We start from the raw sequence: 25,346 nt of genomic DNA on the forward strand, positions 1-25,346 counted from the left end.
CAAATATAAACTAATATAGCATATCAAATACATAAGAAGGCAGAAATTAATACATATGCCAAATACCATCTGAGGTCAAGATTAGTTTATAATTGACAGAACAGGGACCCAGACTAAACCAAAGTTATAAATAACAGAATCAGGATGATGCAAACCTTGTGTTTTATCCCCAACCCTACAGCACCTCCCTTGTGAGTGTAGGGGAGCAAAACCTGCCACCTCAAAATGTCTCTTTGGCATGAGGATTATTTTGAACTGAAAACAATCAAGGCCCAAAAGACTCAGGAAGAAACTTTGACCTTCCCCATAACTGCCTAAAAAACATTTAGATAGAGGGCCTATTCCAGGAAGGGAGCTATCCCCCGTATCCCTGTATATAGTAGGAACTAGTACAGTAGGAACTATAGTAGGAATTAGGTGTGTAGACAGGGAGGAACCTAGCAAATTCCTCTCTGTGTCCCATGTCTCTTCCTGGCCCAGCAAACATTTATACACCAAACATTTGTTTTTCCATCTCCATGTGCATTGCCTTCCTCCCCTTTAAGTCCCAAACCACGACCCCCAATATCCTCTTTTGTCTTTAGCTGAAGATGGTATTTAAGGGTGAGGGTTTCAGCCATTTGAGGAGTTATTCAGTTTTTTGGGGTCTCTCCCATTGTACATATGTTATTAAAATTTTGTTTGATTTTTCTCCTGTTAATGTGTCTCATGTCACTTTACTTCTTAGACCAGCCAGAAGAACCTAGAAGAGTAGAGAAAAATTTCTTCCTGCCCGACATGAATATATCTCATTATTCTTTCTCTGATTTCATAAAAACCTTAATAACTATTGTAACTTCTATGTATGCCTAAATTGTTGATACAGCAAATATCACTTTTTCTAAAATATTTTAAAACACTATACAAATTTAAACATAAACATTCTCAATGATTTCAATTGGTTAAATTAAACTTTATTTGGGAATTCCCTGGCAGTCCAGTGATTAGGACTCTGCGCTTCCACTGTAGGGGGCAATGGTTCGATCCCTGGTCGGGGAACTAAGATCCCACAAGCTGTGTGGTGTGGCAAAAAAAAAAATTTTTAATAAAAATATTAAACTTTAAGATTTTGATGGTCTTAAAAATATAAGATAATAATGTACAAGAGCGAAAAAAAAAATTGAACACTCAGCCAGAAATTCTATTTAGTCATATGCTGGGATGATTCAGCTACATAAAGTTAGTTAAATCAAACATATGACCAAAAGCTAATGAATATTTTTATAAAATAACTATATATAAGATGTTAGTATATTTGAGCCATGTTTGGTCCTATTCAGGGGAATGGAATGTTTTTCTGGACAAAATAGGAACTTTAATCCCGCAGAAACTCTGGGAGACTGATGGTCTCCTCTCCCTGGCTATAGAGCAGGTCTCAGAAAGTCATGGATATTTTTCTGTTTTAAAGTCAGACATGGTATTTCAACAGCTTTTTACTATACCTTAGAACCAGATACAACTGCCTTCAGAGACATTTTTTCCTTCATCCTGAGTCTTCTCTTAATTTGTCCTCAAACGACCAGCCAGGAAAATGAGAAAAGTTTAATGTGCCAAGAGTCACAAAAACACCGTTCTGATAAGCACTGGGAGCAAGGGCATGTCTACCAACAGCTCTGATCTATTTCAGGAGCTCTCTACAAGAGGGTCCTAAGCTAAAGTTGTTTCTTTTGTTGTTCGTTTTTGTTTTTGCGGTAAGCGGGCCTCTCACCCCTGTGGCCTCTCCTGCTGCGGAACACAGGCTCCGGACGCGCAGGCTCAGCGGCCATGGCTCACGGGCCCAACCGCTCTGCAGCAGGGGGGATCTTCCCGGACCGGGTCACGAACCCATGTCCCCTGCATCGGCAGGCAGACTCCCAACCACTGCGCCACCAGGGAAGCCCCTAAGGTAAATTTTTCAGCCAATAAATTTGGTTTAAATATGAAGTGGATAACAGGATAACATCAGTCCAACCTTCAGGACTTTTCCACTTCCAATAATTACCTACAACAAAACCGCAGGGTACTTACACTTATCACCAGTAACAACCTTTCTGCAGAAACAACTCTTTCCTAAATACTTAAATAAAGAATAATGAAGGGCAACCGTCAGAAATGTAAAGACTCACAAAAATTTTGATCATTGTTCTTTGCCTACCACCCACAGAAAAACCCTTAAGCCTAAACTGTGGTTACAAGTTAAGTATACCATTAATTTTGAGCAGAAGAAACTATTAACATATCATCAGCTATCAATCACCCCAAGACTAAGTCTCTCCTGGCTGGAGTTGTCTTGTTTTGTTTTTGACTTATTTTTTTAAGTAAATGCTTAGGACCACATATTATTTTTCACAAAGAGAAAAGTACAAAAACTGTACTGACCTCTGTGATTTATCATGGTTAACAAACCAATTTTAAAAAAGAAAAAAAATTTCAACAAAACATATTGCTGATTTTGGTATTAGGATAATGGTGGCCTCATAGAATGAGTTCAGAAGTGTTCCTTCCTCTGCAATTTTCTGGAATAGTTTCAGAAGGATAGGTGTTAACTCTTCTCTAAATGTTTGGTAGAATTCACCTGTAAAGCCATCTGGTCCTGTACTTTTGTTTGTTGGGAGTTTTTAAATTACTGATTCAATTTCGGTAGTTAATTGGTCTGTGTGCATTTTCCATTTTTTCCTGGTTCAGTCCTGGGAGACAGTACCTTTCCAAGACTTTGTCCATTTCTTGTAGGTTGTCCATTTTATTGGTGCATAGTTGCTCATAATAGCCTCTTATTATGCTTTATATCCTGTAACTTCTCCTTTTTCATTTCTGATTTTATTGATTTGGGCCCTCTCTCTTTTTTTCTTGATGAGTCTGGCTAAAGATTTATCAATTTTGTTTATCTTTTCAAAGAACCAGCTTTTAGTTTCATGGATCTTTTCAACTGTTGTTTTAGATACCACTGTTTGCAGACAACATGATACTATACACAGAAAATCCTAAGGAAGCTACCAGAAAACTACTAGAGTTCATCAATGAATTCAGTAAAGTTGCAGGATACAAAATTAATACACAGAAATCTGTCACATTTCTATACACTAACAACGAAACAGCAGAAAGAGAAATTATGGAAACAATCCCATTTACCAATGCATCAAAAAGAATAAAATACCTAGGAATAAATCTACCTAAGGAGACAAAAGACCTGTATTCCAACAAACTATAAGATGCTGATGAAAGAAATTGAAGACCACACAAACAGATGGAAAGATATACTGTGTTCTTGGATTGGAAGAATCAATATTGTTAAAATGACCATTCTACACAAGGCAACCTACAGATTCAATGCAATCCCTATCAAATTACCAATGGCATTTTTCACAGAACTAGAACAAAATTTTTTTAAATTTCTACAGAAACACAAAAGACCCCAAATAGCCAAAGCAAACTTGAGAAAGAAAAACAGAGCTGGAGGAATCAGGCTCCCTGACTTCAGACTATACTACAAAGCTACAGTAATCAAGGCAGTATGGTACTGGCACAAAAACAGACATATAGGTCAATGGAACAGGATAGAAAGCCCAGAAATAAACCCACGCACTTACGGTCAATTAATCTATGACAAAGGAGGCAGGAACATACAATGGAGAAAAGACAGTCTCTTCAATAAGTGGTGCTGGGAAAACTAGACAGCTACATGTAAAAGAATGAAATTAGAACATTCTCTAACACATATACAAAAATAAACTCAAAATAGATTAAAGACCTAAATGTAAGATGAGATTACCATAAAACTCCTCAAGGAAAACACAGGCAGAACACTTTGACATATATTGCAGCAATGTTTTTTGGATCTGTCTCCTTGAGTAATGGAAATAAAAACAAAAATAAACAAATGGGGCCTAATTAAACTTAAAAGCTTTTGCACAGCAAAGGAAACCACAAACAAAATGAAAAGACAACCTACAGAATGGGAGAAAATATTTGCAAACAATTCAACGGACAAGGGATTAATTTCCCAAATATACAAACTGCTCATACAGGTCAATATCCAAAAAACAAACAACCCAATCAAAAAATGGGCAGAAGATCTAAATAGACATTTCTCCAAAGAAGACAGACTGATGGCCAACAGGCACATGAAAAAAAATGTTCAACATTGCTAATTACTAGAGAAATGCAAATCAAAACTACAGTGAAGTATGACCTCACACAGGTCAGAACAGCCAGCATCAAAATGTCTACAAATAATAAATGCTAGAGAGGGACTTCCCTAGCAGTCCAGTGGTTAAGACCCCATGCTTCCACTGCAGGGGGCATGGGTTTTATGCCTGGTCAGGGAACTAAGATCCTTCATGCCACACAGTGCAGCCAAAAAAAAGAAAAAAAAGGAAAAAAAAAAAAGCTAGAGACGATGTGGAGAAAAAGGAACCTTCCTACACTGTTGGTGGGAATGTAAATTCGTACAGCCACTACACAGAACAGTACGGCAGTTCCTTAAAAAACTAAAAATAGAGCTACCATAGGATCCAGCAATCCCACTCCTGGGCATATATGTGGAGAAAAGTATAACTCAAAAAGATACATGCACCCCAATGTTCTTAGCAGCACTATTTACAATAGCCAAAACATGGAAGCAACCTAAATGTCCATCAACAGATAAATGGATAAAGATGTGGTATTTACATATATATATACACACACACACACACACACACACACACACACATACATATACACAATGGAATATTACTCAGCCATAAAAAAAGAATGAAATAATACCATCTGTAGCAACATGGATGGACCTAGAGATTATCATACTAAGTAAGCCAGACAATGAAAGACAAGTATCATATAATATCACTTATGTATGGAATCTAAAAAAATCATACAAATGAACTTATTTATAAAAGAGAAACAGACTCACAGACACAGAAAACAAACTTGTGGTTACCAAAAGGGAAAGGGGTGGGGGGAGGGATAAATTAGGAGTTGGGGGTTAACATATAAACACTACTATATGCAAAATAGATAACTAACAAGGACCTACTGTATAGCACAGGGAACTATATTCAATATCTTGTAATAACCTATAAAGGAAACTAATCTGAAAAAGAATATATATACACACACACAGGTATAACTGAATCACTGTGCTGTACACCTGAAACTAACACAACATTGTAAATCAACTATACCTCTATACAAAAACAAAAAGAAACAAAACAAATCTTGATGAAAAAAATCAGGTAAGGTTTTAAAAGCTGCCCTGGGTAAAAAGGGTAATTAGTCTGGGTAACTCCAATTATGTTAATTCTTTTAGTAATTGTCAGATTATGGACACATGATTATTCCACTTAATTTGCCAAGTGATCTTCCCAGTGTGCATCTACAACGTTTGAGTTTTCTATAATTTCTTCCTTTATAAAACAGAGATGATATTGTTCCTTCCTTATTCTCTGTTTTTATTTGGGGGAGTAGGAAAAGCGCTGACCCAGGATTTAGGAAAGTCATTCTAGTACTGGAGCGTCACTTACTAATACGTGACATCATACTAACCTCAGTATCCTCATCTTTAAAACATAATGTTATTTCGCTTTTCTACTTCATATAGTTAAAAATAATATATGATCCAGCAATCCCACTCCTGAGCATATATCTGGAGAAAACTATAACTCAAAAAGATACATGCACCCCAATGTTTATATATTTATAGTTACAAATAACCATGAAATGAGATAATGCACATGAAAATAATCTCGAATTGTAATACCCTATATAAAACTAAGATGCTATTAGCAGGACTTTACAGTGAAAGCCAAAGACACTATTTGGGCCTATGAATAGTCACAGCTCCATCATTTATAGATCTTAGATATGACCTTCAGTTTTTAAGGACTCCAAGTATTCATGTTTCCCTAACCCCATTAGCATATATCAGTCAAAAATCACTGACATTATGTTCCAGAAGCCTAATTCTTATTCCATGAAAGCCTGACAGACCTAAAAAGGATAAAAATCTGGCCTACGTTAATGCCTACACTCAATTATATAATAGTGCACATACCAAAGATATCCAAAATGTATTTCAGAAAAGCAACACTGGTTCTCAAGTAGCAAAATTAACACAGGCCTTGTCTATTTCCTCTTCTCTAATTGTTAACTGGCCACACTCTCGGACAGTCTTTTACCAATGACCTTCCTATTGACATCGACTTTATGGCATTCTGCATCTTTTGCAAATTTTGCTATTAGGCTTTGCATTACATGTGCATTGTATGTTAGTGATTGTTAATTACCAAGACTACTATGAAGTAGGAAGAGGGTTCTGAGTGTAAAATGCATTGGTTTTCAACTCATTAGTGGATGTTTTCCTATTTTGATGGCCTTAGCATCCCTGTGCACTCAGTGTGGAGACTATAGTAATGAATACTCAGATAACAAGGGCATCCTATTCCTACCTCAAAAGGTTGTTCTGAGAATAAAGGTGAAATTCTGCTTGGCACACAGTAAGCCTCAATAAATGTTGCTTACTGGTAGACAGAAGGCAGTAAGCAGAAGCCATGAGGCAGAAACAAGGAGGGACAAAAGTAGTAACCAATTATGGAATAGGAAGACATCTACAAAGGGAAGCAAGGAGAGGAGTGCTGAGTCACAAGCATGACAGACAAGTACAATCACCCTTGGCTCCCAGAGCTGGGCCAGATTTTGAGCACTGCAGCCTTGCTCAGAGTTTCCTGGCTCTCCCTTCCGACTGCGTGTACACAGTGACAATACACTGCTATCACCTGGGGTAACCGACCATGCCTCAACCACGAAATAACCAAACACACCAATGGGATCTCTTTGTTAAATTTTAGTCAACCAGACTTGCCTCTGGGGGAGATACTGACAAAAGAAACGTTTCTTTCACTGAATGAAAGAGCCCCTTTCTTTTCTGATTTAACTGAGTCTCTTAACTGTTCTCTTCCTTCACTTTCAACAGATCCCAAAGGATACTTTCTCCACCTTCATGGGAAACACACACACACACACACACACACACACAGTTTCTTGGTAATATATTAAGTGTGTACAGCACTCCACAATTTACAAAGCATTTTATTTCACATCCAGGAGAGGAGAGTATAAAAATAACAAACTCTGGGAATGGAATATAGGGATTTTCATTTTTAATGAGATCCCTAGATGACTAGCCAATCCTTTTATTTCACGTTTTTTCACTCACTAAACAAAAATCAAATTCCAGTTTTACCTTCCTAGGAATATCTGCCCGTCATCTGAAGTTGTGGGTGTGTAAACACTCTTGAATCACACACATATAAACAGTCTCTTGGTTTATTATATAAATTACTGAGAATAACATTCATGGGTTTTCTATTAATTAACTATTTCATTCAACAATTATATTGACCATGCAATTACCATGTGCCAAGCAATGTATTCAAGGCTGGATTTCACCAGCTCAACTTTCACGACCGACCTTTTACAAGCCATAATTACACAGCCAGGGTACCCATGAGGAGACCTACTGATGACAACCCAAACTGAGCTTCCCATAGAAACATCAATTCTACAGTGGAACAATTACAGGCTTGGGATTCAAACTCTGGCTCTGCCGGACTTCCTTGCTATTTAGTTGGGGCAGCTTCTTCAGGCCTCCAAGCATCTGTAAGATGGAGATAATAGCACCTACCTCACAAACGTGGAAGGATAAGAGAGAATGATAATAATATAGAGTGCCTGGTCAGTGTTTGGCACATATAATAGGTGTTCAATAAACAAAGCCTACTGCCTTTATTATGAAAGGGCCAGACTTTTTTCTAAGGAAGATTCTTGAAAACCCCATTCTCATGTATTTTTTTTACAGCAGGTTCTTATTAGTCATCAATTTTATACACATCAGCGTATACATGTCAATCCCAATCGCCCAATTCATCACACCACCATCCCCATCCCCCCGCCGCTTTCCCCCCTTGGTGTCCATACGTTTGTTCTCTACATCTGTGTCTCTATTTCTGCCCTGCAAACCGGTTCATCTGTACCATTCTTCTAAGCTCCACATATATGCGTTAATATACGATATTTGTTTTTCTCTTTCTGACTTACTTCATCTCACGTATTATTAACGTTCTCATTTTTCAAATGGAGAAAAATTAAGCTCAGGGAAGTTAAATCCTTCATTCATGTATCAAGTGTGGTCAGTCCTTACTGTGTCCAGACAAGGGCTGTTCTCTGCAGATACAGGGATGCAAAGGACAGAGTCTCTGGCCTCAAGCACCACTGTCTCACAGAGGAAACGCAGGAGAAGCGAACCGCCCCAGAAGAGGGAAGCATGCGGCCGGGGCAGCACACAAGTGAGCTCGCTCAGGACGCGGGGGGGCCTCGAGGAGGCTCTCCAGAGGGGGTGTCCCAGCTGAGTCATGAGGGAAGTAACGTGACAAAAGCAGATACTCACTAGCAGCCTGGTTTGAATGAAACCAAATCCTTGTCTCCTAGACCCATGAGTGTCCCACTATTCCACAGCTCCTGTGATTAGATTCAATTAACAAGGATTTTCTTAGCGCTTGCTTTATGGAAATGTCTGTACTGGATGGCAACAAAGGTGAATCATCATAGTTCTTATCTCACGATAAGACAGACATACAGATAACAAACTCAACCAATACCAAATCTAAGTTTGACCTTCAAAATCAGGTGCTGGACTTTCTGCTTGAGCTTTCACCTAGTTCTCAGACCCTTGGTGTGGATGCTAGTAATTCCTCCCGTGCCCTGGGGAAGCAGCTCAACAACACTGCCCACCCTGTGAATTGCCCCACGCAGCAGCCGGGCGGATATTATTCACCACCTCATCTGTGAATTACGATATAAATTCTCCAACTTCTGCAAAGGAGCTTCTTTTATCACTTGTAGGTACCACGAATTCTATATTTCACTGTGCACAGTGTTTCTGCTTCCTTGAAACTGTTCACAGTGGAAATATTTAAAATATTTTATTTAAGGTATCTACATCTTTATAACTGAATTTTTTCTTTAGTTTTCTTTTGAGTGCTTTCTTCAGCAGATTTGGGGACCAGAATTATGCCTGCCTCCAAAAAATTATTGGAGAGGGCTTCCCTGGTGGTGCAGTGGTTGAGAGTCTGCCTGCCGATGCAGGGGACACGGGTTCGTGCCCCGGACAGGGAGGATCCCACATGCCGCGGAGCGGCTGGGCCTGTGAGCCATGGCTGCTGAGCCTGCACGTCCGGAGCCTGTGCTCCGCAACGGGAGAGGCCGCAACAGTGAGAGGCCCACGTACTGCAAAAAAAAAAGAATTATTGGGGAAACTTCCTGTCATTCTGTGCTTTGGAGCGATACAGGAATTATCAGACCCTTAGCAGTTTTATTCAGCTCATCTGAAAAATCCATTGAACCCTGAAGTCACTACTCACTAACAGCAGTGCTCCCCATTCAGTACAGACTCACCTTCACACGCCTTCTCAACACTGCACTCAAATAGCCACTGAGTGACAAACGTTCATGGGTTCATTTATCTTCAGTCTTTCTTCTACTGTATGTGGAATCTAAAAAGTAAAACAAACGAATGAATATAACAAAACAGAAACAGACTCAGATACAGAGAACAAACTGGTTACCAATGGGGAGAGGGAAGAGGAATGGGGCAAGACAGGTGAAGGGGATTAAGACGTACAAACTACTAGGTATAAAATGAGTAAGATACAAGGATGTAATGTGCACCACAGGGAATATAGCCAATATTTCATAACAACTTCATATGAGTATTATCTATAAAAATATTGAATCACTATGTTGTATACCTGAAACTCATGTAATAGTTGATTGTAAATCAACTATACTTCAAATTTAAAAGAAATTAAGACAAGTTATTTTCTGTGTATGGCTTTGACCACATTCCACAGCTTTTCGTAGATGACTGTCCCATTTTAATAATTTCTAAATAGGCTTTGACTTTTATTTTTATTTCCTCCTTGGCTTCCAAGCTCTTCATCTCATACACTCTCCATATAAAACAAAACCCAGGGAAACACAGCATGTGGATCACTGGTACACCTTCTAAAATAATGTAATAGCCCCCTCACCCATGACCCCTATAGCACACCCTTGTTCAAACCTGTTGCTCCAAAAAGGAAACTTTTTCAGGTTACATTGAGGACACTGTCCACTTACTTCTCAAGAGGAGCCAACTTACCTGCTATTCAAGTCTGATAGGTTTTTGCTTCCATTTGGTCCTTTCTGTTTCACATATTCCCCAAGTTCCATATTTCTTATACGTCAATGGTACATTTTCCTCTTTTACAGCAGTCCTACAAAGTTTCCTGTTGACTTTTCTTCTCTCTCTTTTTAATTTCAGTGGACTGTGGGAAAGAACAGGAGGTAATTGCACAGGCTCAAGACAAGACCTCAAAGCAGAAATCCAGAAGAATTTTTGACCTCTTTTAAGTGCTACCCAATTGATCATACTCTTAATAAGGCTTTCTTATTTGTTTTCCTCTTCCTGAACCTAAGAAAATTATCTAAACTGATAATTGTACATATTATATATTATAATGTTATAATAAATTGAACATTACAATCCAAATAATGCAATACTGCTTATATGCGAACAGAAAGTCAGAGTTTAAAAGCAGTGAAAGTATAAAGGAAATTATTTTCTATCATTATGAAAGTTTTAAAACCATTAGAAAATGTTCTGTTTTCTAAAATCTACAATGCGTTAGGCCTCAGTCCATTTGTCTGACGGAAGCAAAAAAGAGGCAACCTATTACATAATGGTCCAAACTGGAAATTCCTAAAAACAAGAAACAAGCTACTTTTATATTAGGTCTAATTTACTATTAAATTGTCTAATTAAGACAAATACACACACACACACATACACACACACACACACACACACACACACATATACACATCTATATGGCTTCATTCAAATATATATGGTAAGAGACAGTGAAAGGAAAACAAATGATAATACCGTGTGACCTTTTTAATCCTGTGGGGCTTTTTTTTTTAAACATTTTTATTAGAGGAAATGTGAGATTTTTCACACGTTCATAATGTTTTAAATGAATAGCCTCTAAACCTGTAAACCTATTTACAATAGGTAAAAGTCAGATTTTTAAGAAAAACAACAAATAGATTATTTCATAAATTGCACAGAGAAAAAATACCAACAGAAAGAATAGAAAACTTACAAACACTGCAAAGTTCAATGTTAGTATGGAAAGTTTATAAGGTTACAATAGGAATTTAATTACAGATATGGAGAACATATGAACCTCTGGCACAAGTCACACTGGTAACAGATGTCAAACGCCCTGGAAAAGTTACCATGCATGCATTCATTCACTCATTCACTCATTCATATGTCCACCCATCCACTCCCTCAGCAAATATTTACTGAGGATTCTCTATGTTCCAGGATATAATAATTTTTAAAAAGAAGAAGGAGAAGAAGAAGGAGGGGGAGGGAGAGAGAAGGGGGAGGAGAAAGAGAAATTGTCTAGTGATGAACAGTGACAAGAAACCAGGCAATTACAATTCATTGTGGTAAGTAAATTAACAGGTGCTATGACAGCACTTAAGAGGAGCACCTTATCCAGGTATGTCAGTGGAGGGAAGAAAAGTGTGTAGGTGGTGTACACAAAGAAAGTTCACTTAAGCGATACCTGGAAGAGTATGAATCATACAGAAGAAAGTCAGATAAAGAGTGGAAAGAATGGAAAAAGGTCCAAGTAGAGGTAACAGCATGAGCAAATGGCTAAAGGAAAGAGGAAGCATAGCACGTGGAAGGAACTACAAAATATTCAGTAGGCAGGGGCATAGAGAGCAAGGCAGCAGTGACAGAAGATCACGTAATAAATGAAAGGCTTTCAGGGGCCAGATAGAAAGGATCTTGTAGGGCAATTTAAGGAATCTGGAACTTAAGGGTAATGACAAGCCATTAGCGATTTTAATCAGAAAAGCAATAATGACCAGACAAGTGTTTTAGTAGAATCACGCTGCCTGAAAACGGATCATTCATTAGAGAGGATCAATTAGCAGGTGAGAGATCACTTAGAAGTTTTGCCTGGATCCATAAGAGAGATGAAGAGAGAATCAGGAAAGTGGAAATGGAGTAAAGAGAAGTTTATAGTTTCAAGATACATTTAAGAAGTAAAATTAATAGGCAGGATAAACTTGATATGAGACTGGGAGAGGGTGAACTCAAAGATAAACTCAATTTGTCTTTGGTAACTGAGATAGAGAACAAAGGCAAAGAAACAGGTTTAGGAAATGGGAAATGCTGTTTTCAACAAGTTCACTTGAACCGCCTATGAGTCATCTAGGTGAATCAAGCTAATGGACAATTAGCTAAAAAGGTCTGAGATGAGGAGAGAGACGAGCAGAGACATTCATCAGCACACAGACCACAGCTGAGTTTATGGGAGTGACTGCATAGCGTGAATGTGCAGAGCAAAAACAGAAGACATCTAAGGAACTTCAGCATTTAAGGGACAAACAAGCAGATGCTGCAAAGAAGGTGGAAAGAAAACCCTCTTCCCAAACAGAAAGTCAATTTGATATCCCTATAAAAATTCCCTGGCTTAGATCTGGGAGACCCACAGAGAACGTTCTCCTGACCAGCTTAAACTCACGTCTTTGCTAAGCTTTCTAACATTTGATAGCCACCATCACCCGCTCACTTCTCTACCCTCCTCCAAAACAACTGACACACACACTCTTGCCTTTTCATCAAGTTCATAAGCTCTTCTCTCCTGAAAATAAAAAACAGTCTGATAAGAAGGTCTGTTTATATATTATATGACAAACAAACATTAAGTATTTAATGTTTGAAAAAAAAAGGGAGACGCTCCACCCGGGTGGTAGTCTCACAAAGCAGAGACACCTCCCTCCAGAAGTCCCTCAGGTTTGCTACAGTCATCCACCAGCCCAAGGGATCATGATGTTCCCCAAGGGGCAGGACAGCCAGGGTCTCCCAGAGGTGGAAAAGAGAAGACAAAGAACAAATTGACAAGCTGACTGAAATTCTGTAGCTCTCAGCTGCAGCAGGGTGTTTCAGGACAAGATAATTAAAGGCTTATCACCTTTTGGAAAGACAGCACGAAGAATGACTCAGAGCATAATTCCTTGTACCTTGACATAAATGTTGATTTATTCTTTCAAGAAAACTCTACAATATGTTAAAAAAAAAAATTAGCACTCTTAGAAAAAAACTGTCTCAGTCCTGCCAAAGATGAACTTTTCACACCAGCTTGAGCCCCACCAGATTCAAAATATGGAGTTTACTCACATATTTCCTGCTCTTCAGAGAGAGAAAAATGAAGACCTGCAAATATGAAGAGGCTTCCCTGGAATCCTGCAGTTACTCAGCATTTGGTCCTGCTGAATCAGTGTCTTTGACACCCAAGCCGTCGTTATTCCCATTGGACAGTGTATGCTGCGAGGAGTTTCTCCTCACCTGGTCAGCGGAGTGCAGGACTTCGGGAATGCTCGTTTAGCCGTCTCTGGGTTGGTGTCCACTGCAGTAAGAGTTCATCTCTGCCAACTCACGCGTCCCAACTTCACAGTGACCTGTGAGCCAAGCCACAGAAAGAGAAGAAATGGGTGACTAGATCAACTTCTACTCCATATCCCAATTCCGGAAAACCTACAGTCTCCCTCAGGATCATGTCTCCGAGAAGAGAAAAGGCCACCAAATGAAATGCCGACATCTCACAGTCAGGGTGAATTTTTAAAAATGCAAATTGGACAACTGCTCTCACAGCCAAAACACTGGCTGTTTTGTGCTCTGCCATTACCATGGGAATGACAGACCAGGTTTTACCACAGATTACAAGACAAGGATGAGAGATTCAAGGGGCAGAGCCAGGCACTGAGCAATACCAGCCTGTATCCGCTGAGCTCAAGACACAGGAGAAATCCAGCCAAGACCTGCAGAGCCACCCAGCCTCGCCGAGCCTGACTGACCAATCTCTAGCCTACTCCAAGCCGTATAAGTGAGCCCAGCCAGGGCAGGTGAAATGCCCAGCCCAGGCAAAGCCAGTGAACTCCCAGCCAACCTGCAGGCTCATCGCCAAAAAGACTGAGCTGTTAAGTGAGCCAGACAAAGCTTGGATGTCTCACAGCCTAAGGGTCAACTTCTGGGAGGAAAAGCTGCATCCAACATCTAATACCTCCAGAGATGATCATTCTGAACAGAAGCACCCTGAAGGGCTTCTGTATCATCAAACGTTTTACCACCTGCAAGAGTTTGAAAACATCATGTTTTCTCTGGTCACAGTTGGACTGCACATTCTTGAGGAGTGAAAACTTTTTAAAATTCCAATTATTTATTTCTTATTTTTCAAAGGTGAAATTGGTGAAGTTGAAGCCTCTCTAGTGTCCTCCATAATCTGTCCCCCATCCTTTCCCACATATGCTCAAGGCCATCCTGACGTGGAGGGGCTCTGAGAGCAGGAAGTCTTCTGTGGCCTGTTTGGGCAACGGAAGACATCCAGGGCCACAGAATAAAAAGGTAGTCAAGAGAAAAAGAAGTATTAGCCAATAATTTATTGTACTTGTCCCCTCTACTTCCCCTGCATTGAGGTCTACCCTAGTTACCAGACACAGGACTGGTTCCGGGCACACGCTTGCAGGTGTTGTCTACACTCTGTGCGGCCATCAGAGTCCTGGTAACCTGCATTGGCTCAGAATAGCCTAGGGGGTCTGCTCATGGCCACGATGCTCTGTGCTGCCCTGGTTCTGGACATGCTGTACCAGCCAGTGTCTGCCCTGCTAGGGAACATTAAACTAGACCTAGAGCCCATGGATTACTGTGGGAGATGGTGTTATTTATAGTCAGTCAGATTTTTAATAATTAAAGCCTACCTTACGCAAATAAAGACAGAGAACTAGCTACTGAAGTTCCTGCCCTTCTGGAGAAAAGACATCAAAATTTTGTCAAGTTTAACCTAATTCAAAAAGAATTTGGGGCTTCCCTGGTGGAGTAGTGGTTGAGAGTCCGCCTGGAGATGCAGGGGATGCGGGTTCGTGCCCCGGTCCGGGAGGATCCCACATGCCACAAAGCGGCTGGGCCCGTCAGCCATGGCCGCTGAGCCTGCGCGTCCAGAGCCTGTGCTCCGCAACGGGAGAGGCCACGACAGTGAGAGGCCCGCGTACCGCAAAAAAAAAAAAGAAAAAAGGAATTTGAAGGACGTGAACCAACTTTAATGGAGGCCAGACTCAAGAACAAACTATCAGCAATAGAAAAACTGGAGGCCAATAATAAGGAGGTGGAATCTCCAACTCCTTGCTTAGGCTTAAAATACAGACCTTTACAAAAGAACTTAGCAAAAAGATATCTAAGCACTTAGAACAAGTTGACATTCAAGAAATATGCAGTCTTTGAAAAATTCATCGAAACCCATGCAATATAAGTAACTACAAGCAAAACAGCCTTTAAAGTGCACCAGAAAATCAAAGAACAACTTCAGACAGCACTAAAAAGATGCTTCAGATGACAATTCCCATCTTCGGGGAAGTATATAACTGCTTTCACAAGAAGCTAAAGAATGGACAGGAAGAGTGAGCAAACTTATTAATCAGAAAAAAAAAAAAAAACCTAGGGGGCTTCCCTTGTGGCTCAGTGGTTAAGAATCCACCTGCCAATGCATGGGACACAGGTTCGAGCCCTGGTCCTGGAACACCCCACATGCCGCGGATCAACTAAGCCCGTGCACCACAACTACTGAGCCTGCGCTCTAGAGCCCGCGAGCCACAACTACTGAGCCCGCAAGCCACAACTACTGAAGCCCGAGTGCCTAGAGCCCATGCTCTGCAACGAGAAGCCACCGCAATAAGAAGCCCTCGCGCTGCAACGCAGAGTAGCCCCCGCTCCCCGCAACTAGAGAAAGCCCGCACACAGCAACGAAGACCCAACACAGCCAATAAATAAATAAATAAACCTAAAATTCTACTGCATCTGGAACAAGTTCTAAATGATTAAGAAAGATTATTACTCAAGATGAGAGATCAGTCTGCAGTTCATGAAGAAGGCAACATGGATGCAGAACCTTGAAACTAGATATAAACAAACATATCAGAAAATGAAGACTTCTAATAAGATGAATTCAAAGCAGTTTTGATGAAACTGACTCATGTTGCTGGGTTAAACACGGCTGATCTAGGCTTGGCTAGGCCAGGTGACTATGCTCACCTTCACTAGGTTTATTTTAAAATTTATTTAAAAACTCCTGAAGAATGTGAAACCAAATGTACACTGCATTAGCTGAAAGAGATAAAATAACTGAAGCACTGAAAGTCTGTAAGTCTCCAAATAAGCTTTGCTATGATCAGAAAGGGGGACGGTAGGGGGGAGAGGGGAATGTACTTAGAGAGGAACAGGGAGAACCACCAGAGGCAACTTAACATCCTTCCTATACTGCGCTGAGAAAAATAAATGAATTTTCACCAAATATCTAATGTAGAGAGAATTCACCTAGTGAAGATAGCGGAGAATTCTTTCAAAATATCAGTAGATGGAAATGTCAGCATGTGAAGAGCTAGACATTTCCAAAACATTTTTCAGGAAGAACTTACAACATTTCCAAAAGTAACCTTACATCCCTGATGTTCCCAATGGAGCATTTGGAAGAGCAAAAAGGGAGCACCAGGGAACCCCATGGATGAACAGACACCCAGAAAGCAGTGGCAGCAGGCAGTGATGGCACAGAGTCCAGGGCCTAGAGCCTGGTGGAGAGCAGATGCATCCTCCCAGGGACAGGACCACAGACAGAAGAGCCCTCCACTGGCCACCCCCATCCTTAACACAGTGTGTCCTACACTGAAGCAAGCCAGAACTTGCCCTGGTACTCCTCGGACTGGTAGATACTCAGGGCCTTCTGATTCAACCCTTCCACCTGAATGGAAGACCTGCCACCCTAAGAGTAGCAGCAAATAGTGGGTGCTAGGAAAGCAACAACAAAATGGGAAAAAGAGACATCTGGAAGAAACTAGTCCCACTACAAAGTTCTGCTGAACACCGGGTCTGGGCACTATGAGCTATCATCAACCCAGACACTCATGCAGTCCCCGCAATGTCTTCTTTTCACTTCCTCGCAAAGGAAGGCTGCTATAATTACTTCCACCCTCAAGCTATGAAGCCTAGGCACAAGAAGGCTAAGCAATTTGCCTGGGCTCATAACTAAAATAATGCCAGGAACTGGGAACTAAAGGCAAATATCCCAATTATGGACAAAACCTCCAAACATCCTGCTCTGCTAAGGATAATTTATGAAAATAAAGGCAAAAGTACTGTGTCTTTTGAAGCTGTGGACGTGAGCTCAGCATTGAGGACTTGAACATTTATAACGAGGCAGTTGGGTCAGGGCCTACTGGTATCTCCTTGAAAGCATTGCTCTTTTATCAGTTAATTCGGTTAAGATCTGGGAATTTTTGTTGGTTTAAAAAAATGTGTTTGGGAGAGAAAATCCACGAGGTTTTAGGTTCTTGCAAAGTAGTCCATGGATCAAAGACCTTTGAAAGCCAGTGTCTAAAATGAATTAATACTCCCTACATAAGAAGAGTCAGCAAGCTGGAAATACCAGTACAAATGGATTCCTTATTTACTAGATGAAAAGAAGCCTTTCTTCACACTTAAAAAAAAGATTCTCTGCAATTGATATCATATAGACCTTTGAAATCTTGTATATTATGATGCCAATATCCCAAGATTTCAAAACAGTAATCAATAGACACTTGACATTTTCATGATTTGACAAAATTCTGTGCACAGAAATTAAAATCCCAGGAGAACAAATGCCAGGAAAGAAACCCCTAGTTTTACTGCAGTTAATAAGGCAATATGCCATCTATGTAACTTATTTCATCAGAAAGTGTTTCTAATCGCCTACTCTCCCCTGAGATTCCATGTGGCCCACTGTCACAGAAGAGAGCGGCAAGAGGCAGATACTGGAAACGGTCCCCCAAACCTAGACTTCATACTAAGTGTTCTTTAACTACAGGAACCTACTAGAGGTATTTCAATATACATTAGGATTTTTATTCGGGAAGAAAAAAAAAATCTGTAATCCTCCTGTTGTCAGTTTCCAAAGAGAATCCAGGTGCTTTACTTAGTAAGAGGGAATTATTAAATTTAAGAGGGAATTATTAAATTTAAGTAGGCCCTGCCTGCATCTGAAGTATGACATACTTCATACGATGGGTGAATTTAAGGCAGAGCCATGGAAGTGCTCTTACTGAAATTACCAATACAAGGACTAGTAAAATCGTTAACTCCTCTATAATACATGTCAAGTATTTGGTTGAAACTCTGATTCATTCCTGACAAAAACACTTTCTCTCTTAACAACTCCGAGTTACGAAAATTACCTTCTACGAAAAAGAGCAATTATGAATTTTAAATCTCAGACCATATTAGGAGTGAAGAGTAGAGTACATAATCCTGTGGGATCATAAATTCATTCATTGTGGGGTCATATGTTCCATCTGTTAAAAGAATATTCCACCAATTAAAGTTAAATGAGAATAAGACCAAAAAGAAAAAAAGGACAAAAAAGACAAACAAAATGAGAAGACAGGTGTCACACTTCCTCAAATACACTCAACAACATGAATACTAAAAGTTTTCATTATTTCCAATTACTCATCACACCGTTTGACACAGGGCACTTAATTTCCTAATTTTTTTTCCTTTTTTTAAACTTCTCACCAATTTAAGATTTCATGAGGTAAGCCAACAGGTTTACAGCTTTTACAAATTTAGGAACTAAGATATCTTACTGACCAAAAAAGTAAAACACAGAGTAATACACAGAATGACCCTTTTCTTTTAAAGCATATATCCTGTTTCCTAAAGCACAAGTATGAAAGTTATTATGTATAAATATTTTCAGATAATAATAGTTCTTATTAATAAATAGCATACAGCGGGTGCGGAAGAGAGAAGTATGGCAGGGGACACTTTTGCTTTCGGTAATCTCCTTTTGGTGTTACTAAAAACTTGTATTTTTTGTTTGCCTTCTTCTGTAACTCAAATTTTTTTAGATACAAAAAGTTCAAGGACCACCCTGCAAGCTTCCACCACTAACGCGCTCAGCAGACAGCCTCTCCAGTAGAGGGCACGGTAGACTCAACATGGGAAATGTATGTGTAGTTCATCAAGCCACTCTCAACTGAGGTTTTGCTGTGCAGTATTTACATCCTACTGCATTGTTTCTGCCTCCAACGCAGAATGGAAAGCATGTGTCATCTTCATATTAAGCAATCCCATTTACCTAAAAGCTACTCCCAACAACAGCAAAAAAGGGAAGTCAACACTGCAGTTTTCGCTTTAAATGTACGTCTGCCTGCCTTACCTTCAGCTGTCATTCGGAAATGGTTTGCAAAAAAAGCCAATAGTTATATTAAAAACTTACAAGAAACATCTGGAATAGTCTATATTTAAACCAGCTACTTACATGGATATACATATACATTCACGACATACATTCACTGTCGTGAATGTATTGAGATGATTAAACTTTTCTGGCTTGAAGATCTCTGAAAAAGTTCAAATCCCAAACAGTTTACTTATTTTCTTATTTGTTTTTTACCCAGGGAACATTTATAAAGTATCTGTTACGAGCTTGATACTCCACAAAGCTGTGACGTTATCTTGAATTTTACTCGTACTTACACATTTATAACCTAATAAACCCTGAATTAATCCTTTAATGATTTTTCTACCTTGAATAGCTATGCTTCCAGATATTTCCTTCTTCCACGCACATGCAAATTTTAAAGAAAAAACAAACTTTTGTATAGTACTTTAAAATTTGCAAAGGCCTTTCACGAAAGATTCCCATAATATACAGTGAGGCTGGCAAGAAAAACACATTCATTACTCTTAATAGAGATGAGAAACTGGTGCTCAGGGAGGTGGGATGCGACTGCCCCAGCAGTTACTTAGCATTTACTGGTGAAGCTGAGACTCTAACTACGTATCCTGACACAAGCCCAGCTCTCTCTCCTTGCTGCCTCTGAGTCAGAACTCCTGTCTTTTCCACTATGAGTGAATTCTACCATCCAAGGTTCTAAGTGAAAAACATATTGAGGTTTAAATTAGCAAGAAAAAGCTAGTGTCTGCATATTACACATAGTTAATAAATAAGTACTGAATCATCAGAAAGTGAAAATAGCTGTAGGAAATATGCAAAGTTCTTTCAGAGATGAAGTGCATAGGCTTGAGAAAAATTATATTCTTACATTTCACAAACATGCTTTCAAGTATTTATTACTGAAATCTAAATGATTTTCCTTTCCATAAGTGAGTACATGGCTGTCCTCTTTAGTAATAATTGCAGGTTTTACTCTCCAAGTCAAACTGGGAGCTCCAACTACTGGCAGCTCATCATAAGAATATGGTAAACTAGTCCCCATTTTCTTTTAACAGTTCTAATGCAAAGCAGAGAGAATATTTGCAGTCTAATACCTTGCTGTTAATCTCGCTGTCTACTTAGACGCTTGAGGGAAAACCACTAGAATATTCCACCGTACGGTTCTAATCATGTTATCTGATATCAAATCATTTTGGAGTTGAGATTATCTACTTGTTCTTACCAATCAAACCGTTTAACTCGTGCTACAGCAAGATGATTTTTGAAGACTTCATAGACTAAGCTTATTCAAGCAAGCTGTTAACTTCTCCCTCCCTCCACCGCCACCTCTCCTTTTTGCCAATTAAATGTTCTGGTAAATTCTAAGGCAACTAAGAATGACTCAGGAGAAAATCTTGCATCCTTGCACTCTTACACTGATTCGGGTGTATGACAGCTGCGAGGTCTTGGTGTTTCCCTCTATCTCATCGTAAGGAGGTCTGTGATTTCTCTTTCTGTTCTGGAAGGACAGGCAGCCAAGGACTCCTGAGGGACAGTCTACAACCCCACGGACAGACCCAGCCACGTGCCTGCTGGTGATCAAAACTGCACACCCAGTGAAAGCACTTTCTCCTGTCCCTTCCCTGACTAACGTTCATCCCCAAACGTGCTACGAGACGCCCAGGCAGAACGCAAAGTCACTCACACCACCTGCCTCTGGACCGTCACCTTTCCTCCCATTCACGGTTTCCTTCCCCAAATTAAACGGAGTCGCAAAGAGGAACGGATGAGGGTCTCCCCACGGCCTCAGTTTGCATACCAAGAAAGGAGGCGTGGGGAGAGGGCGTGCGCTCCAAAAAGGGGGAAACACATCCTAATTCAAAATAAGGTAATTGCGTTCGGGATCCCAGCAAGCAACCTTTACCTGCTGGGCAATCGTCGCTCGCTTTGGGGTCAGAGCGTGGGGAAGGGGAGGGGATGGAGAAAAGGACGGGGAGGGCGAGCGCCCCAGCCGGGCCTGCGGCCGACCTGGCTCCCTGCCTCCACGGCCCTGCGACCCCGCCCGGCCGCCACAACTCGGCAAAGGTGTCTGGCGACCACTCGGCGGGAAACTTCTCAGCTCCCACACCGGCCCGAGCCTGTCGCCGCGTTTGGCCCGACTGCGCACGACGCCAGGGCCGCAAACGTCACCAGCTCCCTCGCTTCCAGACCTTTCGCTGGCAGCCGTGACTGCGCAGACGGGCGCTGACCTCGCCCCCGTGCCCGGCTGCAGCTGGCCAATCGGCGTCCGCTGGAGGCGGGAGGGGCATCGTCAGGCCCCGCCCCCGCGTCTCCTTCTTTTATAAATACGGCGCCGCCCGCCCCGCCACCCGGAGCAGTAGCCTCAGTCAGAAAACGATAATGCCTAGTGCTATGTTCCTGACTGTCCAGCACGACTGCGGACCCATGGACAAGAGCGCAGGCACCGGCCCCAAGAGCGAGGAGAAGCGGGAGAAGATGAAGCGAACCCTGTGAGTAAGGCTTTCTTCTCTCCCCCGCGCCACTCCTGCAGACCCAGCTGTCCTGGGCGGCTGCAAACGCGGTACATTTGCGCCTGGAACTGGGTACCGTGCACCTCTGCAGGAAAAAAAAAATGTGGAAAAGGTTAATTTGTTAAGTAAGGTTTAAACCTGTGTGGGTATTTATTTTGTGACGTGAGCGAAGGACTCTCGGGTAGAGTTTAGAAACTGCAGAAAATTATTGATGCAGAGGCGGTGGTAGATGCTGGTTGGCTTTTTGTCCCCCCTGCATCGAAAATGACTTCAGGGAATCCTGCGGCCGAAGCGCGTCCCCGGCATTCGTACGTTGCATTGTAAATTTTGATCAGCTTTACACGGCTGCTGCGATGTAGATATTTTTTGCTGATTCCGAATATATTCTTTTAAAATATTTTCTTTTTTTTAATTGAACAGCAGATCTCACCCACTCAGGACTGTGGAACAAATAATTGTTCTGCATCATCTTCTTAAAATGAGTGTTGTAGTTGGGGGAGGAGGACGGGCCATCTCACACACATACATTCATTATGCACAGCTTCTAGGGTGGTCCAGAGCCTCCAGCTCGAAGGGTAGAAGGGAAGTGAGCACAGGCTGGTTCAGGGCAGTTCCACTGTGGGTTTCATCAAGTGTGAAATGTCTCAGAATTGTAATTAACGTTGCAGACAAACTGCTGCCTTCTGTGGGCCAGAAATAACATCTGCTTTTTGAACTATGCAGACTAGAGTCATAAAAATACCCTATAATTGTAGGTAGTTCTACCCTTAGTTTTAAAACTAGTAATTATGTTCAGATGAGTGGATGAAACGAGTGTGTTTAGTATATAGGTGCTGGGTTTAAATGTTAAAGGTGTAAGACTGACAGGAAGAGTTGTTTTGTCTTATTTGGTTTGTCTGTAGCCACAGGGGGCAACTTTATTTGGTAAAAATGCCTTCAGCTGCATTGGCGATTTCAAGTGTTGCCACTAAGTGAATATCCTTTTTTTTCTTTTCTTTTTTTTAAGATTGAAAGATTGGAAGAGCCGTTTGAGCTACTTCTTGCAAAATTCCTCCTCTCCTGGGAAGCCCAAAACCAGCAAGAAAAGCAAACAGCAAACCTTCACCAAGTAAGTTGAAAATCTTGTACTTGCGAATGAACTCACTGCTGAGCTGAAAAGGGAACCTCTGACTGACGTGCCTGAGCTAATACGCAGAACTTCTCTTGCAGGCCTTCTCCCGAGGAAGCCCAGCTGTGGTCAGAAGCATTTGATGAGCTGCTAGCCAGTAAATGTAAGTTAACCTCTTGAATTTGATCCATTTCAAGTATCAGGAGACTCTAGAAACGTTGTGTCCACACAGCAAGAGCAGCTTGCTCAAGGGGAATTTTACTTTACAATCCCCATGACATGAGGCGTATTCTTCTCCTTTATTTCCCAGTGATTAACCAGGAAAATGCATGGCTTTTTCACTCAAGGTGGGAAAAAAATTAGCCCAAAACTGTAATGGCAGTTGCTTTTTGTTAAGGTTGAGTCAGGTTATCCATTGCAAACAGTGTTTTCAAGAGACGTCATTCCCAGAGAACTTATGGCTCCCCTATAAATATTTGAATTAACAGCGAAGCTAAGTATTTATATATTTTTGTAGTAGTGTGCCAACTTAAGCGTTTTGCTGACTGGTATCTTAGTCTTTAAAGAGCTAAATTCTGAGGGTTACAGGTTGACTGAAATCTAGAAAATTGCTATCATTTAGAAATAATAAAATATGGGGCCAGGGGAGTGGGAGTTCTAGGAAAAAACAGAAGGGATTATTTGGTCACTCAGTTCACTGTATGCATGCTTTCTTTCTCCCCCCACCCCACCCCACCTCCCCAGATGGTCTTGCTGCATTCAGGGCTTTTTTAAAATCTGAATTCTGTGAAGAAAATATTGAATTCTGGCTGGCCTGTGAAGACTTCAAAAAAACCAAGTCACCCCAAAAGCTGTCCTCAAAAGCAAAGAAAATATATACTGATTTCATAGAAAAAGAAGCTCCAAAAGAGGTAAGGGGAGATAAAAAAGTTCCTCGTTTTAGCATGTTTTAAACATTCTCAGCACCAAAGTGAAACGGAAAGAATTGAAGAGACCTCAAATTAAAAGGGGAGTGGGGTAAATGTTCTTCCCCTACTTCTACTTTCAGGGAGGTTAATTACATTTCTCCAGTGACTTGGCCGGTGAAGCTAATCACACATTATAGTTTTTTTGTTGTTGTTTTCAAATATTAAATAGATTAATCTCTTAACTCTGAATATGGAATAAACCACTTTTTATCTTTTATTTCAGATCAACATAGACTTTCAAACCAAAACTCTGATTGCCCAAAACATACAAGAGGCTACAAGTGGCTGCTTTACAACTGCCCAGAAAAGGGTGTACAGCTTGATGGAGAACAACTCTTATCCCCGTTTCTTGGAGTCAGAATTCTACCAGGACTTGTGTAAAAAGCCACAGATCACCACTGAGCCCCATGCTACCTGAGATGAAAAAGGGAACCCAGAAACGAGGACATTTCATTTTTTTCCTAAGGGGAAAGGCTGTCACCTGCCAAAAAAGACTGACCTTGAATTCAGCCTGGGTGTTCAGGAAACATCACTCAGAACTATTGATTCAGAGTTGGGTAGTGAATCAGGAAGCCAGTAGCCGTCTAGGAGAAGCTGGTACTGGGTCAGCTTCCGTAACTGATGGAGCACAGGGAAAGCGTGGTCTATACGTGGCGTGTCTCATGCTGGAAAAGCAGGAGCTTGAGACTGAAAGATAACTATGTAACACTATTGGTCCAGAAGCATTTACAATCAATAGGTCTGGGGTTATGTGGCCTTAGTGAGCTGGCTGTACATTTTTCCCTAAATCAGTCCTTGTTACCACACAGTGGTTTAGCTGTAGTTTCTTTAGTACTAGGTAACACATGTTTACTATGTGCAAGGGTATTGAAGTTCCTATGACTACAGATCATCAGTACTGTTGTCTCATGTAACTCTTAAAACTGAAACAGTCTGTTTGAATTGTCAATTGGTGTGTGTAACAGAATGAGTGCTGTTGTGTAGAAAACAACAATGTCCATTACGAGTGCCAAAACTGTCCTGATGGCAGCTAAACTTTGAAGTGGTCTTTGAATACTTTTAATAAATTTATTTTGATAAATAATGTTATTGAATATTTGGTCCAGATGTGGGTTGGGGTGGGTTTTTCTGGTAACTGAATATGGCAGATACAAGGTGAAATATCTCCTCTCTGGTGAAGAAGAGGTGTCAGTTGATGGGCCTGTTTAGTGAGGATTGATAATCCTCGGAACTGAGAAATTACAGCTGCAGGGAAGATCTACTCCCATCTCTAATGCTTTCGTAGGTCAAAGGAGGTCAGGTCACATCTTTAGAGCCACCCTGAGATCAACCTTTCTAATATAACCTTGTAAAAATCAAA

General features: G+C 40.7%; 1 protein-coding gene and 1 long non-coding RNA gene across 2 annotated transcripts in view; one reads left to right on the plus strand and one right to left on the minus strand.

Moving 5' to 3' along the window:
- LOC137220133 (uncharacterized) overlaps positions 1-21,599 on the minus strand; it is a 200,052-nt gene extending 178,453 nt beyond the window's left edge. Inside the window, exons 1-6 of the long non-coding RNA XR_010941490.1 lie at positions 21,304-21,599; positions 13,484-13,596; positions 12,740-12,779; positions 10,211-10,376; positions 9,466-9,563; positions 8,459-8,529 (exon numbers count right to left, since the gene is read on the minus strand). This is a non-coding gene — a long non-coding RNA (uncharacterized lncRNA). The remainder of the gene's footprint in view (positions 1-8,458; positions 8,530-9,465; positions 9,564-10,210; positions 10,377-12,739; positions 12,780-13,483; positions 13,597-21,303) is intronic.
- A 130-nt stretch (positions 21,600-21,729) lies between these two features.
- Positions 21,730-25,070, plus strand: RGS2 (regulator of G protein signaling 2). The gene is made up of 5 exons (XM_067729763.1): positions 21,730-21,889; positions 22,917-23,018; positions 23,120-23,181; positions 23,763-23,929; positions 24,210-25,070. The coding sequence occupies exons 1-5, from the start codon at positions 21,780-21,782 to the stop codon at positions 24,402-24,404; spliced, it is 636 nt and encodes a 211-aa protein (XP_067585864.1). The 5' UTR covers positions 21,730-21,779; the 3' UTR covers positions 24,405-25,070.
- The last annotated feature ends 276 nt before the right edge of the window (positions 25,071-25,346 follow it).

This window comes from Pseudorca crassidens, chromosome 2, assembly GCF_039906515.1.
Source record: "Pseudorca crassidens isolate mPseCra1 chromosome 2, mPseCra1.hap1, whole genome shotgun sequence".
In the NCBI taxonomy this organism is placed as follows: Eukaryota; Metazoa; Chordata; class Mammalia; order Artiodactyla; family Delphinidae; genus Pseudorca; species Pseudorca crassidens.

Excerpts from the sequence above, each read along its gene's own strand:
- RGS2 (XM_067729763.1), top strand. The coding sequence starts at position 21,780 with ATGCCTAGTGCTATGTTCCTGACTGTCCAGCACGACTGCGGACCCATG. Across the intron at positions 21,890-22,916 it reads GAGAAGATGAAGCGAACCCT|ATTGAAAGATTGGAAGAGCC; the intron begins GTGAGTAAGGCT and ends CTTTTTTTTAAG. Across the intron at positions 23,930-24,209 it reads AAAAAGAAGCTCCAAAAGAG|ATCAACATAGACTTTCAAAC; the intron begins GTAAGGGGAGAT and ends CTTTTATTTCAG.